Genomic DNA, 17,247 nt, shown 5'->3' with positions numbered 1-17,247 from the left:
GCACTTTCTTAGGATTCATTTTCGATTCATCAAACATGACTCTTTCCATTCCGGAAAATAAAAGACACAACATTAAGAAATTAATATCGCATTTTGGGAGAAAAAAGCAATGCAAAATTCGGGAATTTTCCAAGCTTATAGAAACGCTAATATCTGTTTGTCCCGCGATACGTTACTCATGGCTTTTCACCAAAATATTTGAGAGAGAAAAATTCCTAGCTCTCCAACTTAATAATAATAATTTCGAGGGAAGGATTACCTTAACTCAAGACGTACACACTGATCTCCAGTGGTGGGCAAAAAATATCTCTAATGGATATAACCGGCTAAGAGATACAGAATTCAAACTAGAAATTTTTTCGGACGCGTCCAAGTCAGGTTGGGGAGCCGTAGCTAACAATAAAACATTCCATGGATTCTGGAATAGTAAGGAAAAAATGCATCACATAAATTACCTAGAATTGTTAGCAGCGTTTCACGGTTTAAAGAAATTTGCAAAAAACCAAAAAGGTGGTAATTGCTTACTGAGAATCGATAACACTACAGCGGTAGCTTACATAAACAGAATGGGGAGCGTTCAATACCCTCTTCTAAATAAACTCGAAAAATATGGCTATGGTGTGAGAGGAGGCAAATCTTTATAAAAGCTGTATATATAAAATCTAAAGACAATGCTACCGCGGATTTCGAATCAAGGAGGGAAAAACCAAGCACAGAATTCATGCTAGCAAACGCCCAGTTCGAAACGATCATTAAGACGTTGGGGACACCAGAAATAGATTTGTTTGCGAGTAAGAAAAATAGCAAATGCCAAAATTTTGTCACAATAGCTACTGACGCTTTCACTTTTCCGTGGGAAAACCTATTCTTCCCCCCATGCTCAAACAGACTAATCTTAAAAATTTTACAAAAAATAAAAGGGGAAAGAGCCAGAGGGATAGTCATAGTGCCCCTGTGGCCAACACAAGCCTGGTTTCCCTTATATCAGTCCTTGCTCGAATCAGAGCCAGTGTATCTTGAGCCACATACTAATTCTTTTCACTTCTCCGACAGAACGACTCATCCACTATCGAAATCGACGACACTAATGGCCGGAATTTTATCAACAAGATTTTTGAAAACATGAACATACCCAAATCAGCAATAAACATTATCATCTCTTCACTCAGTACATCAACCATAAAACAATACTCAGGACACTGGAAAAAATGGTTATCATTTTGCACCCGTAAAACTACATCTCCATTTACCACAGATATAAATATGGTTTTAGAGTTCCTTACAGATCTTTTTCACAATAATCATTCTTATACTACCATCAATACTGCGAGGTCAGCAATATCTTTCATCACCGGTAATACTGTAGGAGAAAATCAAAAAATTAAAAGGCTTATGAAAGGAATCTACAACATCCGACCCAGCAAACCTAAATACAATGAAACGTGGGATCCAAAACCAGTTCTCGAGTTTCTACAGAACTTACAACCGAATTGCACCATACCACTTAAGGGTCTCTCAGTAAAACTAATAACCCTAATTTTACTTTGTACAGGACAACGGCTACAAACATGTTACTCCATTAAGATAGACGATATTAAGACTTCAGATAAAGGGCTTACTATATACATTACAAACAGGATTATTATCTATCATAATGGGTTGGCTACGTGCTAGAATAAGCATAGCTATAATCAGAGCCACCAGCATGTGTATCCGTGGTACCCGCCACAAATGGAAGCATACATATGCCTATGAAGATGGAGCCGCCCTCCCCACTTTCCCATAAAAATCCATATTTATATTTACATTTATTTTTTAAGTTATTTTTATAATATCCAATTACCAGCTATTAATATTAGAAATTAAAGTTCAATAGTTCTCAAACAGGATTAAAACGTCGGACCCTAAGCAACCTCAGCCAACATTACTTCTTCCGTATTTAATAAAAAAAACCCAAATTATGCGTTGCGTCCTGCTTAGAAACCTACATATCACGAACAAAATCGCTCAGAGGAGAGGAAAATAGATTATTTATCTCTTTCACACCGCCATATAAGGCGGTTTCGATCCAATCCTTGGGTCGATGGGTGAAAACAGCGTTTGAGAAAAGTGGAATACCTACTAAATATTCACCACATTAGTACAAGGCATGCATCCACCTCATCTGCAAAACGAAACGGGGTCCCTCTGGAGTTAATCAAAAAGGCGGCAGGGTAGTCGCCAACAGTACTCGCTCACAACACGGTACACAACATACTGTAATATCTCCACCTCTAACCCAAACAAACACAAATACATCTTACCGAACAAACAAGTACAACAAATGATACAACATATACTACAATCGGAGATTGAAACAAACCACATTATTACAACCCATTAGTATTCAACCCAAACGCAAAAACCTAAACAGCACTTTTGACTCACAACATACTGTAATATCTCCACCTTTTACTCAACCAACCACACAAATACAACTTCCTGAACAAAATACAAGTAACGCAACATACACTACAATGACAGGTTCACCTAATAAAGTTACACGTCCTAGCACAGTTAAAAAACACAAAAGTGTGCTAAACTTGTAGAATTTTTTTTTCTCTATAGCGTTGGCTATTGTGGCCTTCAATATCTATTTTGGTAAGTACGAATTACATACTAATTACTATTCCTGTATACTAATCATTACTTGATTTTAATCCGTGCGATTAGTTAACCAGGCTAGACCTGCGTTCTCACAAGAGACACCAATAATAAACGGATACAACGAAATATCAATGGATCCTCAGTGTTTTATTAGCCAGTGTTGACTCCACCATCAATAAGACCTTGTCGAATGCTACCACATTCACTTTGTCGGTACCCGCTTCCACTTCCCGCTCTCCCGCAATTCGAGTTTGAAGTTTTACTCCATCAGTAAGATCTTGTCGGAGGTTACCATATTCCCTTATCGGTACCCACTTCCGACGTCCCGTTCACCCGCAATTAGAGTTTGATAATAATAATAAACCGATACAACGAAATATTGAAGCATCCTCAATATTAGGTACAATCACTTTTAACGACAATTTATTTTAATCTTACAAAATACATTTTATACTTAACAAAAATGCATCAAATTTATGTCTTGGGCATTGAGATTATGCTCTTGGTCTTTTTCCCAACGGTCTTGGTGCGTAAATAACGATTTTGACATGTTTTGACCAAAAACCATGTGATCGTCAAAAATAGATCGAATTCATGTTTTGGTAAATGGTCGTCGGAGGTACCATATTCACTTTGTCGGTACCCAAATCCGGCATCCCGTTCACCCGCCATTAGAGTTTGAAGTTTTGACTCCACCATCAGTAAGATCTCGCCGGGGGTTACCATATTCCCTTTGTCGGTAGTTTGATTTTCCGTTAGAAACTTCTAATAAAACTTTTAATCTGAAATTTAGCATTAGTAAACTACACAAATGCCATATTTGTAACTAAATTCATTCTAGAAATATTACACCTACCGACCCGACTAGTGTGAAAGTTGACCTTAAAATATGCCTCATCAGTGACAGTGACCATCATGCTGTTTTTCAACTGTTTATAACGGTCCCGAACTTCACGAATTAATACGTTATTGAATGTTAACAATCCGAACTGATATCGTTAAGTTCATTGTCTGTTTATATGTGAAGGTTGACGTACTTGTGATAAGACTCGAAATAGTTTAGTTTTGTACTTCTATTGCATCCTTGCATCCTCGAGTATTACTCACACATAATGTACAATAGATTAAGCTTTCCTAGATCTACTCTTTAAGGACAACTCATCCCTTTTCTGTGAAACCAAGAGCTGACTACTAATCTTTGTGAATCACCAATAGGCAGTAAAAGGACTAACCATCAGAAAAGAAGGGAGACTTAAAACGGCATCCTAAAATGTAACATTGTTTTTACCATGTTACCATGTTGTTTTTAAATGTTATTTAATTACTGTAAATCGGTAGTGAGTTTACTTTATTTAATTCGTTGCCTTACTACCAGCCACACTACGGGCACAACAAATTGGTGGCAGCGGTGCGATTCGCGAGTGCGATATAATTTCATAAACAACTATTAAAATATACATAAAAATTAAAGCCATTAATGATCACTATGGAACAATATTAAACACAAGAACACTAAGACTAAGGATGTGCAGTAAGAGTGAGGAATTCGTTCACAGTGTAGAAGCAATGATTGAATAGCAACGTTTTTAACTTCCGCTTAAATATAAATTTATTTTGAATAGTTTTCAGATCACTTGGAAGCTTATTAAAGAAATTTACACCGGCGTGATTTGGTGATTTAGTACAATAACTATTCTTCACTTTAAAATTTACAAAATCGGTTTTGTGTCTGGTGTTATAACTATGAATGTCACAATTCCTCAGAAGGTTGTGCTTCTTTAAGTGAATGTGACATAGAGTTTGAGGAGGTATATAGATGCCACGGTCAATATTTTTTTGCTTTTGAAGAATTCACGGCACGAAGTTCTCCCACTAAGACCAAAGATCAATCTTACTATCCTTTTTTGTAATACAAAAACCCTTTGAACATCTCGACCCTGCCCCCATACTATAATTCCATACGCTATAGCTGAATATCCATATGCATAATAAACATTTAAAAGTGTTTCAGTATCCAGCATTGATTTTAACGTGGTCAATAAGTAATAGCACTTGTTTAATTTATTGCAGACGTTGTTGATATGGGTGTCCCAGGAGAGCCCACTATCGCATGTAATTCCCAGAAACTCTACTGATGTAGACGTATAGACTATACTCTTGCCTAAAGAAAACTGGTTAAAAAGATGATTTTTTTCGTATGCTGTGATGTTCGATAATGATGTTTTTGCAGAATTAATTATTAGATGATTCCTAAAGCACCAATTTGAAAATGCACTCCAACATGCGTTAATTTTCTTTATTAGATTAGCCGTTGTAGGGTCAGATATGATCATACACGTATCGTCAGCATATATGAGCAATTTACCATGTGTAATAAAATTAGGAAGATCATTGATGTATAAGAGAAAGATAAGTGTAAAGTGGTCCCAAAACGCTACCTTGTGGAGTTCCTAAATCTAACTTAAATTCATCCGAAAGAACGTTGTTGACGCGTACCATAATTCTTCGTTCTTCTAAAAATGACACGAACCAGTTGTTAATGGATCCTCGGATTCCAAGGTTGTATAATTTGTCGGATACAAATGCTTTATCTACAGTGTCAAAAGCTCGAGTTAGATCGAAAAAGATAGACACAACGTATTCACCGACATCTAATTTACTGTTCACGAACTGTATGTATTCAGCAATACTTGATTCTGTTGAAAAGCCATTTCTAAAACCGTGCTGACAATTGGTTATTAGTTGAAATTTGTTTAAGTACGAGTAAACTCGTTTTGCCACGACCTTTTCTATTATTTTTGAGAACGTACTTAAAACAGCAATCGGACGATAATTTGCGACATCGCTAGGGTCACCTTTTTTATGTAGTAAAGTTACGGAGGCCAATTTTAAGGCTGATGGAAATTGGCCCTCCTTAATTGAAACATTAATGATGTTCGCAATATGAGGAGCAATCAATTCTTTACAATACTTGATTGCGCTTACAGGTACCTCGTCTAACCCAGTTGAGTTTTTATTTGGCAGACTACTTATTATCTCGATAACTTCGTCACTTGAGACTGATGTAAAAAACATTGATTGAGTTGCAGATTCACTTATCGTACATTCCTTACTTAAATTACTACCAAAATGATCACTAATTTTATTGACAATGTCTGTTGATAGATATTGACCAAAAGCTGCAGCCATATCATTCGAACATGTTAAAGTTTTATTCGTATAATTTATTTCTTTTATTTTAGTATTCGTTTGTTTACATTTGACTTTGTTAACTAAGTTCCAGCTAGTTTTGTTTTTATTAGATGAGTTGTTGATTAAATTTTTGTAATAATTTTTCTTTTCCAATATTATCTGATGTTTTATTTCTCTTTTTAAGGTTTGGTATCGTTTAATAAGATTCTCGTCGTATATTCTTTTACGCAACCAATTTAAATTCTGCAAAAGTTTCCTTTTTTGATACAAATCTATAGAGAAAGGAATTCTATCACCTTTATTAGAGTTGGAAATATTCCTTTTTCTTTTTGGACATGCAATATCGAAGCACCAAAGAAACGTTCCTAGAAATTTGTCAAATAGGCGATTGACGTTAGAATTATTGAATTCCTTAAATTGGAATTCTGCGAAGCGTTCCTTGAAATCTAGAAGAGACCGTTCCTTGATTATTCTATACGTGTGAAGGTAATAGTCGTTGGTGTGTTCTTTAATATCGCAAGAAGCAACGACTAATTCAAGAGTTTGACAATGATGGTCAGATATTCCGGGATCAAAATTTTTTGTTTTTAAAATATGAGGTACGTTGCTGATAACATAATCTATTGAAGAACTGCTGGTGTAATTAATGTTGGTGAAAATTCTAGTTGGCGTAGTTATTAATGATACCATTTTGAATGAATGAATTAAGTCAAAGAGTTTCATAGTATTTATGTCGTTACTAAATTGGTTTATGTTTAGATCACCAGTAATAATTACGTTTTTAAAGTTTTTTGCGGCCAAGTGTAAAAGTTTATCAAACTGAGAAAGAAATATGTGCATTTTTTGTGCACATGAAGAAGATGGTCTATAGATATTTATGAAACAGTAGCACTTCCTAAAGGCAACAGCACAACACTCAATAGCCTTTTCAACCGACAAATTGTTAATGTAAGAAATTGAAGTACAATCGGATGAAATCGACGCTTTTACAAATATTGAAGACCCACCTCTGGTTTGGTTGGAACGAGAAAAGTGTGACAATAATTTGCTAATGAATAAAGCTAAAACTCAACAAACCCTTAACGAACCAAAGTATTAAGCGAACGCAGAGAGCTTGGATTATTGGGCGTAACACTTGATTCGGAGTTGAAGTGGGACCAACATGTTAACGTTCAGCGTGTTAAATTAGCTAGAGCACTATTTTTGATTCGCAATTTAATAAGGGTGACTACGAAGGAAACTGTTATGGCAGCATACTATGGCATATTTCATTCGGTATTATCTTATGCAATTCTTGCATGGGGCCATTCTGCCCACTCTCGAGTATTATTTGGTTTGCAGCGCAAATAAGTTCAATCTTATTCCCTAAGCACTGTACATTCAAACTCAAAGCACACAAGGTTTCATTAATAATAACAGTTCTACAATTGTTTACCTGTTTGTTATTGTCGGTGGTGGAGCTATTTAGGTTAGGATTGTTACTTGGCTGGACGATGTCGAATCTTTTTTTGTTTCTCCGATAATTGAGTCAAGTTTGTAGGAAGCAAATACTTCATTCGCTTCAAAAATTTCTTGCTGCAGTGATTTTTCGTTGACGCTAGTAGGCACTCTAGTTGAATTATCACAATTTATATAAACTAAATTTGAATTAACTTCCGTAAAACTTAGTAAAGGGATCGAATTTATAATTTCTATTAGAGATTTAATTAATGTAAACTTTCCACTTTTCCTCAAGTGAAGTCCATGCGAAGTGAATTTTGTTGAATTAACTACATAATTAGTGTTGATATAGTGGAATTTGCAATTATTATTATTTAATGTATCAAAGATTAGTTTGTTGTTGAGGTAAATAAATTTGTTTAAAATACGTCTGCCTTGCCAATAGGGCGTTTCGAATAATATGAGGTTAGTACACTCTGCCAGAAGAGTCAAGTCGCGATGCAGTTCGGAGGAGAGGCTCATGCCCTTGATTGCGTTATTGGAGCCTCGTCTAACATAGCATTTGGCTTAAAGTCCACAGTTATATTATATTTACTGAGATCTAGTAATGAAGTTAATATATCTAACCATCCACGTACTTGGCTATCGCCTAAAACAACAAGTCTTCTTTTAATTGCACTTGATTGTTTTGGAACAGTGGTTTTGACTGTACGCTTTATGTCTTCTTTGACGATACCCTTGAGCGGTTGAGGGGCTGCCTCTTCGCGTACTACAGCTCGAGTCGAAAACTTGGCGCCAACTTTTTTACTTTGCTTGTTTTCAATCGATGCTAATTTTTCTAAACTCGAAGCGCAGGTGACTGATTTATTTATTGCTTTTATATTAGTCGTTTGAGAACTCCTGGTCATACAAATACTAGAGGTTTGAGAAGCTATACTTATTGTATTTTTAAGTGTGCGTACCCAGTGAACATGTCGCTTGTGTACTAGATTTTACCCCACTCAGTTTATATTTGAGCTCGTCATTTTCCCTACTGATATTCTTTATATCCACCTTTAATTGGTACACAAGGGTAGCGATTCGAGAGTTTTCCTCATTTAGCGAAGATTCCATCGACACGCTTTCATTTAGATTCTCATCCATTTGATTTTTTAATTTGTCGTTTTGATTACGCAAATGCTTTACTTCCATTTGCAGATCCAATATAATTTTTTTCAGTTGCAAAATCTCATCACTGTTATATGAAGGATCTTCACTCCAATTAGACATCTTAGTAGGTATTCCTTTCACTTATCGTAAATTGTTTAAAACATTATTTACAAATATATATTTCACTTTTATAATGGAAATAAGACGACCTTGTCCGTAAGATTACCGTTCATACACGCACATAATAGAAATGATTATCGTTAACTTTACACACATTTAAATTAAGCACCAAATACGTTGTCCAATTTACACGTAGAATTACAATAAAAAGAATTGTCATTTAGAAAAACACAAATTAAAATTTTCTCCTGCAGAGAAACAAATACACGTCCGTCTCGTACGAAATCATACAATTGTATGATTGCAAAATTCGCGATTACAAACACAACGTGACTGTAGTTTAAATTGGTAATAAATGCAGTGTTCATTCGGTATTTCAAAGCAACTGGGTAAACTACATCTGGTCTTTAAATTCATCGATCCCAGACGGACGTCAATCTACAATCATACAATATCATACCTACTGGAGAAGGAAGTTTATTCCCTTGAAGAATATTTTAATTCGTTGTAACGTCTTGTATGTTTTATCTGTAACAATGTAAACTTTGACATGTCCTATATATTACATTTATGTAATCTATTGGAAATAAATAAACATTTGAACTTTGAACTTTGAAAAATGCAAAAAATAACCCATTCTTCAAAAATGGCAAAAAAAATGCACCAAGTTGCTGTAATTTGATGCAATATCTCAGACTTTCAGGAAATAAGGTACAAAATCATCAAAACCTGAGCCCTACATCAATGTTATATTACACTAAATCGCTTTACCTACCACTACCTGAAACATACTGTATATAATATAATGTTAGAGGTAAGCAGTATTTTATAATTTATTTATTTATTATCCTTCTTTTGTTCTAATCTGAAAAAATTCACAGATTTTTCGTCGCAAACGTAAACTTTCTAAATAATAAGCGTCGTAACATGCGTTACTTGAAATGTAAAAATTAAGATGTTTGTTGGGAAGGTCTCCTTACATAAGTCAATTGGCTGGGAAAAAAGAACGGATCAAGAAAAAAACCAGGTACTATTAACATTGACTCTAGCATTCTGTACAGACAAGTAAACATTATTTTAAATAATTTATTGAATAATAATATTAACCATCAGATACAGTAGGCAAAAATACCTTCGAATAGTTACAACAATATTACATTTACATCAACAGATAGGGTAATCAACATAATACCTACGTATTCAAAATTCGGAACATGTAGTTGTAAGTTAGGAATCTTCAACTTGTTGAAACTATAGGACATTGTTTCACATTATTATTATAATACACATTTTGTAACAAAAATATAAACATTCCTATTGATCAGAACAATGTCAATTGCAAAAATACTGTAAAAATAGTTGTTAAGAGTACCTAACTTTTATATTTATAACACAGATTTTTATAAAAAACTGTACATACCAATAACATATCATGTTTATACTGACAAGAACAGTCTTATTATATTCAATACTAAATCATAATGGAATGAAATATTGACGAATTGTAATAATTACCAAAAATTTTGTTTTAAAGCAATAACAAAGTTAAATATGGTAGATTTATGGAAGAAGAATTTTTGTCAGGTACATCATCATTCTCACTAAATACGCACGCCCTTTTGACCACTTGGTGGACTCTATGGTAGGCATTACTATTATTCTTAAAATGTATTAGATACATTTTACAATATATTAAAGAATAGTCGACAGTGGCTCTGATTTTTAGAAAGGGCGACTTTTGGCACTAAAATATTAATGTAGGTAGTTACACGCCGCATCGCCACATTAAGAAATGATATGGGTAAAACTGTCTTCTTAGGCCACGGAGGAACTTTTAGTACAAGTATATATCATTAAAGTACGAGTACCTATCTACTAGCTCTTTTTAACTGCAATATCGATGTTCTCATAATGTCGCTATATATAAATCTACCACATTTAAACTATACGCAATAAAATCGAAACATCTAAGGAATCGGGATTTCCCTGCAATAATCTATAAATCCTACCTATATGCGGTACCGCTACTGATTTTCTACGATTATTATTTATATGATGTTATAAACCGCAATACTTCATGCTATATTGTCACTACACTATACTTGTAGAAATAATTAACACATTTTATGATTCAACTACTTTGTTAACTAGTGCAATATACCTATCTATAACAAGTAATCCTATAGTAAAAGTCAGGTTGAGTATACAGCCTATAAAACATTAGGCAACATAATATTATATGCATTGGAGAGATTATTAACGATTATTTACCATTGTGGGCATGGCTCCGTTTTCTGTAAATACCTACTTGTAGCACCCTGTAGTTTTAAACGGATAAAAATATATGACTACACATAATCGTGCTGTAGAGGTACTCAACATGAATTTTACTGTAGATCATCTACAACTATGTACCTACTAGTAATGGAAAAACGAGGTTCGTTACTAACAAACACATAAAAATCCTGCTAGTTTACTGTACTTTTTGGACGTTAGAAAACAGAATCGCCGCAACTACTCTAATAATTTCAGCCAGTCTTATCAGTGTATGTATCGCATCATCACGTGTTGCACTGTACAAATCATCGTACCAGTTTTGTTAGAAAACATAACATATAACATAAGCCCTTCCCTTTGCGCATGTACTATATATTTATCGAAGAACTGTCCAAACAATCAAAGCCAGTTGCGCTCCGAATTAAAAATTTCCATGATTGTCTTGGAATTGGAACAAACATTTAGTCATGGCCCTTTAGAAATGCACTCGGGACGTGTATTATTAGGGAAGTAAATTGGTCAAATTCATTAAGACATCAACCTAAAATAGCATACTATTTATACTACGCATCATCTGCAATCCTGTAAATTAATTGAAATTGAAATGATGAATAGCCAAATAGAAATTTAGTGGCGGAACTCAAGAGTCAGCTTTTGCTTGGTGCGGTTCTTTTCGATTGAGTTGTTCAGATTGTGTTAGAGTAACTTTGAATTGGCCTCCAACAGTTAAGAGTAAAACTACGACTGAATTATGAATTTGGATTTGTTACTCGGAATATACCGGGTGAATATTTTAAAACCGAACATAGGCAATTAACATGGGAAAAACGCTTTTTGCAGATCGTTGCTCCCCATATTAACTTCGTTGGTTACACCAAACGAAAGATGTTTTATTTCTCATCTTGTGATATGCGAATTAGTTAATTTTCAGGTGCATTTCTCATTATTTTATCAAAAATTCGGCAATAAATCCAATTAACGAAATCATGCTAACCTTTGGAAAACTAATATCGCGTACTAGAGTAACTATTTCCACTCTAAATGTTTATTACAAATACTTTTCCTCAGTGAACTTGCATTTTACAAAAAAATTAATGGCAGTTGTCATAAACTGATATTCATTTCGACTTGGATAACGTTTGAATATGCTTTTTTTCTATTTCGATGTTGAAACAATACCGAAACCGTACTTGATTGGCCCAGTTTGCGTGCGTTTCTAGACAGAAATGATGCCGAAAGAAATAGAAACGCATTATTTTTTTTATTTTGTTGGATTGGTACCCCTCGCTTTTTTGCTGTCAACGGTATCCGTCAAATCAAAACTAAACATAACCTGTAAAGTGTAAATAACGTACGAGGAACTTGACCGATTGTATTAATTCCGATTAATTTTGAATATATACTCAAAGGGTAGAACTTTTTTTATTTTTACTTAGCGTAGTAAAATATGCCAGCAGTACATCCTTGCTTACTTTTTGAACTCCCCTTCTCGGCCAGCCAGTTTTCAAAAATTTTGTACTCCTCGTACTTTACTTTCGATTTTACAGGCAGTAAATTTAACGTCGCTTCATTGGCAATCTCTTGGATCTCTGGTGGGGTACAAGAGACGTGTTTGTCATCCGTATTCATCATAACTGCCGCAAAATTGAATTATGACCAAATACCTAATTAAAAGTTTGAAGTTTGAAAATACAGGAATCAGGTTAGCCAACGTGAAAATAAATGAATTGTGTCTATTACCAACATACACTGAATGATAGTTTAAAATTATCTAACAACGCCTAAAGGCAATATTTATAATTTGTATAATTTATTATTTAAAATAAAAGTCGAAATAGAAAAAATAGTATAAAGCACACGTGTCATTTGCACATGGGGAGCAACGATCTGCAAAAAACCTTTTTCCCATGTTAATTCCCTATGTTCGGTTTAGGATATTCACCCAGTGTATAGAATAGAGTACATTTTTATTGGGAAACAATTTTAAACCTCTTTCACCCCCATTCCCTCTGCTTCCGCGGTAGGTCTGACGATGTTACTGCGTGGGGTGTAATTATTTGCTAGGCTATTGGGTATAATCCAATAAACAAAGTCATATTTTTGTGAACAGGGACGATTAAAAATAGCGCTTTGGTAAAAAATATTTACAGGATCCACTCACACTCCTTTCTTTAATCTTAAAAAAGGTAAAAAAATTTGTTGGAAATCCGTACCTTACTGTAATAGTTATGTTTTGTTTAAGATATGAATTTATTTTTTTTTGTTATTGTTTAGTTATATTAAGATTTTGAGTTTTTCTTGTGTTTCTTCTTCTTTTTTCTAATAAAGTACACTAAATAATTGCGCGTTATCTGTTAATTATGTATTGTCCTGTAATTGGAATATGCCGTTCTGTTGGGCAATAAATCTCTATTATTAGGAATCCAGATGGAACAATCCATTCTTCGTGTTTTCATCCCCTTTTCAAGGAATGAATATTGGTTTTGTTATTGCGAAAAAAACATATTTATTCCTGACAATGTTGGCACAGTAATTAAATTTTTTGTAGATTTTCTTTCTAAAATCTTGATATTCTGAATTGCTTTTGGGAATTCAAAGGAGCAACTCGGATTCTAAGTTTCATCTCAAAGTTATAAAAATAATAAACTTTATGGCCCTCATAGGCTTCCGTATAAAGCTAATGTTCCCTTGTTGAAAATTCGGAATGAAATAAGTTTCTTCACAGCCGATTCCAAAAATGTCCGCCATCCTTAAGTCTAGCGTTTGTGAGACTAAATGGTTGTTTAGTTTATGTTCCCGCCATTGTTGCGTTTTCTGAAACTGTAAAGCCATCATATGTAGGTAGTTTTTGTTTAAAAACTAAACAAAATGGGTTTCCCATTTGTAATTGATCGTAAACTTGACCATGGAATGGATTGACAAGGTTTAAAAAAATCCAATATACGGTTTTGCTAAAAGCTACATTCAATTGTGTGTAAAAAAGGTAAGCTATAAATAATGTTTACTTGATGTGATGTTTCTTTTCTATGGTGCCTACAAGGGTGTCATTTCACAATGGAAAGTAATCTAGTCCAAATTACAAAAAGCTCGGTTACATGGCAAGCTATCTATCCCAACTCATAGTGCATAGAAAAATAGTTCCGCCACCGCCTAAGAACAGAGTAGTTATACCTTTAGGTCAACTCGAGATTCAGTGATCAGTCCTGAAAACACTTGGGAGATTAATGCCTGGAGTGCCAAATTTAGGACCTCTTTTATATCAAAAAAGTTGGTATAAAATTGGAAAAACTTACATGCGTATACTATTCGAGCTTCTATATACCCTCCGAAGAGAGGCGGACTGACTTTCCAAATTACGTTTTAAATTCGCCAAAGTATTGAGCAGTACTTGTTGCCGTAAATTTTCGGAACTGCTGTGGTTGTTTCCTTTTGTGCCGTTAGGTGGAAATCGTGAAGGAGAAGTAGTGGTTTTCGTCGCGTTGTCGTTTGTACTACAACCGATTATTTTACATGGGTCACTATAGGCTTTCCTTTTTAACGGCTCACTGTGTGGACAACAATGCCTTGCATTTCGGCCACCTTCCGAATCAGAACTACTGCTACTGTTTTGGTTGTATGGGCGCGGTGTTGTAGTTTTGTTTGATCTTTTTCTATACTTTGTGTGTTTTCGAAGTGTCATTTCCACGTGGTGGAGGGGAATTTCATCAGTTGAGCTCATGGTGGATTTCGAAGGAATCCATCGATTCGGTAAAGACGATTCGCACATGTCTTTCTTCATTAACACAGGCGAATTATGACTTATGAAATTAGTGACGTGAGTTTTTACAGGACTAAATCTAGAAGAATTAAAATTATTGGACGGAATTCGTGATACATGCATATTTGCGGTGTCATCGATCAGTCTACTTTTTATGAAAGCGTCCGACTTGGAAGATTCGGCATTTCGAAGTAACTCGACTCGTTTATTGGGAGGTACCGGCATTCTTCTTGGTGACAAAATGTTCGACTTCATGGTGGTGAGTAAGCGGTCGGCTTCATTTATTAGCTCTCTGTACTTCTTATCGGCTTCTTTGTCCTTTTGGTTTATCATATGGACCGAGTTTGTGTTGAAGGTTACCGAATTGCTTCTTCTGCGTAGATTGTCATCGGCAATCAGCTTTGATACTGGTTGGCTTATACGTCTTGCCGAAAGAGGAGTCGTCCCGGCGCTTCGTGACCCGGTATGCTGTGGGGGATGATTGAAAACGCATTCCATTACGTTAATTTTTTTCTTGGACGAACTTGAACGTCTTCGCCTTTCATTTGTTTGTTTAGACACGGACACCTGGTAATGCATTTCTTGTTTTTGCGATCTTCGCGAAATTCGCCTCCGAGAGTTCTTCTTTTGAATGTCGTAATTATGGTAAGTGCAATGACCCGTGTTCCTCGAGTTTTTGATATCCATATTGAATTCCAAATATGACCCGTTGTCTATGAAGTCCAACTCGCGTTGTATTAAGTCCGAATCGCCATTACTTCCTTGTCCTGTGTCTATGTCAGTTTCACAATCTGTAGCGTCACTATCGCTTAAAATATCAGTCTCTTTCTCGTAAACGTAGCTTTCGTCGTACTTTCCCATCATCTCATTGAGTGTACAGTCCTCATCCTCGTCGCTTGCGATCTTTGAATTATTCCTGGCCAAACTAAGGTCCCAGTTAACACTGCCAGTTGTGCTGAGAGAGGAACATGAGGATGATGATAAAGACTGTCTACTTCTTGACGCTCTCTCTATCGAGGCCTGTGTTTTTGATATGCAATACCGAGGAGACGTCCTAAAGATGGGACTTCAATTGAAGTGTAGGTGCTGTGCAGTCGATACTTACGAGCTTTTCAGAACGGGTGATTTGGTGCAGTCCTGTCGATGAGTCAGCCCGATACAACTACTTCCTGGACTTAAATTATTAGCCGGCACCCATGGATTAGTTCGAATACGATTCCGTTGCCTTGGAGATAAAATACCGGAATTTGTGACAGTTTCTTTATATTTGCCAGTAATTCCGTTTGGTAGCAGTTGATTGCTCTCTTTGTAATTACCGTAATCGCACATCTATAACAGAAATACGACAATTTTTCCTTTGGTTTCTAAAGGCTTACCTGAGGATATTCCGAGTTTACAAAGGTCACCGCCGTCGAAGATCCCAGTTCCTCGCCGGAAGCGAGCAACCGATTATTCTTGTTCGAAATTTTCTCGACTCTATTATGCTTTTCTTCTAACTTTATAGTTAAGCGATTACTTATAGGCGAACCAAAATTTTTCTTCTCTATTGTGGTTGAAGGTGTACTGCACCGAATACCTAAAATACCGTTTTATATAGTCAAATTGTTATTAAAAAGGAAAAATATGGGAAAATTTTGATATTTGCTTCCTGTAGACCTATAGGCAGATGTACATGTTTGCGAATTTTTCCAAAAAAGATGTTCTAAAAAAAGGGTCCACAGGTCACATAATAAAATGCAGTGGCCTGTAAGATTTATTCAATATACCATCTACGCATTAAATTACATAGAAATAATTATGACTGGACCTGCATTCTATAGAGCTGTAAGAGCTCATTGTAGAGCCTAGTTAAATGACCGTTCAATAGATCATAGATATCGGGTTTTTCGTACATAGAGTAATATGGTCCATTAATCAAACATTTTGTTCTATTTGTGACAAGTACGTAGAATACGTCCAATCTAATACCTAGCAATCAAACTCAGTAATTGTTTGTGACGGGTACGGTGCAGGCGGTGATATGATACAATGATGACAACGATATCCTTGCTAACATGAGAATTAAAGAGAAGTCGACATGGCTTGTGTTGAAGAAGAGTTAGAAATTAATTTAAAACGTGCGTTATCACTTCTTATTAATTGGTTTAATGCAAATAAACTTTTACTCAATTTGGAAAAAACAAAAATTCTTCTTTATAAGAAAAATATGGGTTTGGATATCGCTCCGCTGCGTTACCAGTCAGTTCAATTAGAAAGGTGTCAATCCTGTACCTTCTTAGGAGTTATTATAGACACAGAACTTAGTTGGAAAGATCACATTGACCATCTGAGAGCAAAATTACATTCATCGATTTTCGCATTGTCCCGTTGTAAAAATTTATGTGACCATAAAACCCTTTTGCAAATCTACTATTCAATATTTGAAAGTAAGGTGCGGTACGGTATCTCATTATGGGGAAATGCTACTAGTCATAGAATTGCTAGCATATTTAAGGTTCAAAAAAGAGCAATCAGGGTAATGTTTTCGCTACAGAAACGGGAATCCTGCAAACCGTATTTTAAAAACTTTCAGATTGCAACCGTCTATTCATTATATGTGCTTGAATGTTTATGTTTCGTGTTCAAAAACAAAAAATTATTTTCATTAAATTGTGATAACCACTCAT

General features: G+C 35.2%; 1 protein-coding gene across 1 annotated transcript; it reads right to left on the bottom strand.

The window, feature by feature from the left end:
- Positions 1–13,137: 13,137 nt before the first annotated feature.
- On the bottom strand, positions 13,138–16,941 carry LOC116165758. The gene is made up of 5 exons (XM_031480425.1): positions 16,899–16,941; positions 15,958–16,157; positions 15,687–15,910; positions 14,118–15,635; positions 13,138–14,027 (listed from the first exon to the last, which is right to left on the bottom strand). Exons 1-5 carry the CDS (start codon positions 16,939–16,941, stop codon positions 14,015–14,017), a joined length of 1,998 nt encoding a protein of 665 aa, XP_031336285.1. The 3' UTR covers positions 13,138–14,014.
- Positions 16,942–17,247: the final 306 nt, after the last annotated feature.

This window comes from Photinus pyralis, unplaced genomic scaffold (genome assembly GCF_008802855.1).
Source record: "Photinus pyralis isolate 1611_PpyrPB1 unplaced genomic scaffold, Ppyr1.3 Ppyr1.4_LG3a, whole genome shotgun sequence".
NCBI lineage: Eukaryota > Metazoa > Arthropoda > Insecta > Coleoptera > Lampyridae > Photinus > Photinus pyralis.
Note: the sequence above shows the minus strand (reverse complement) of the source record. Positions and strands in the feature narration are given on the sequence as shown.

Bases quoted from the DNA above. Each gene is read 5' to 3' on its own strand.
- LOC116165758 (XM_031480425.1), bottom strand. From the start codon at position 16,941: ATGCGAAAATCGATGAATGTAATTTTGCTCTCAGATGGTCAAT. The intron at 16,158-16,898 runs GTGATCTTTCCA...ACGGTATTTTAG, and splicing joins TTTGCTCTCAGATGGTCAAT to GTATTCGGTGCAGTACACCT. The intron at 15,911-15,957 runs GTAAGCCTTTAG...TTTCTGTTATAG, and splicing joins TAAACTCGGAATATCCTCAG to ATGTGCGATTACGGTAATTA.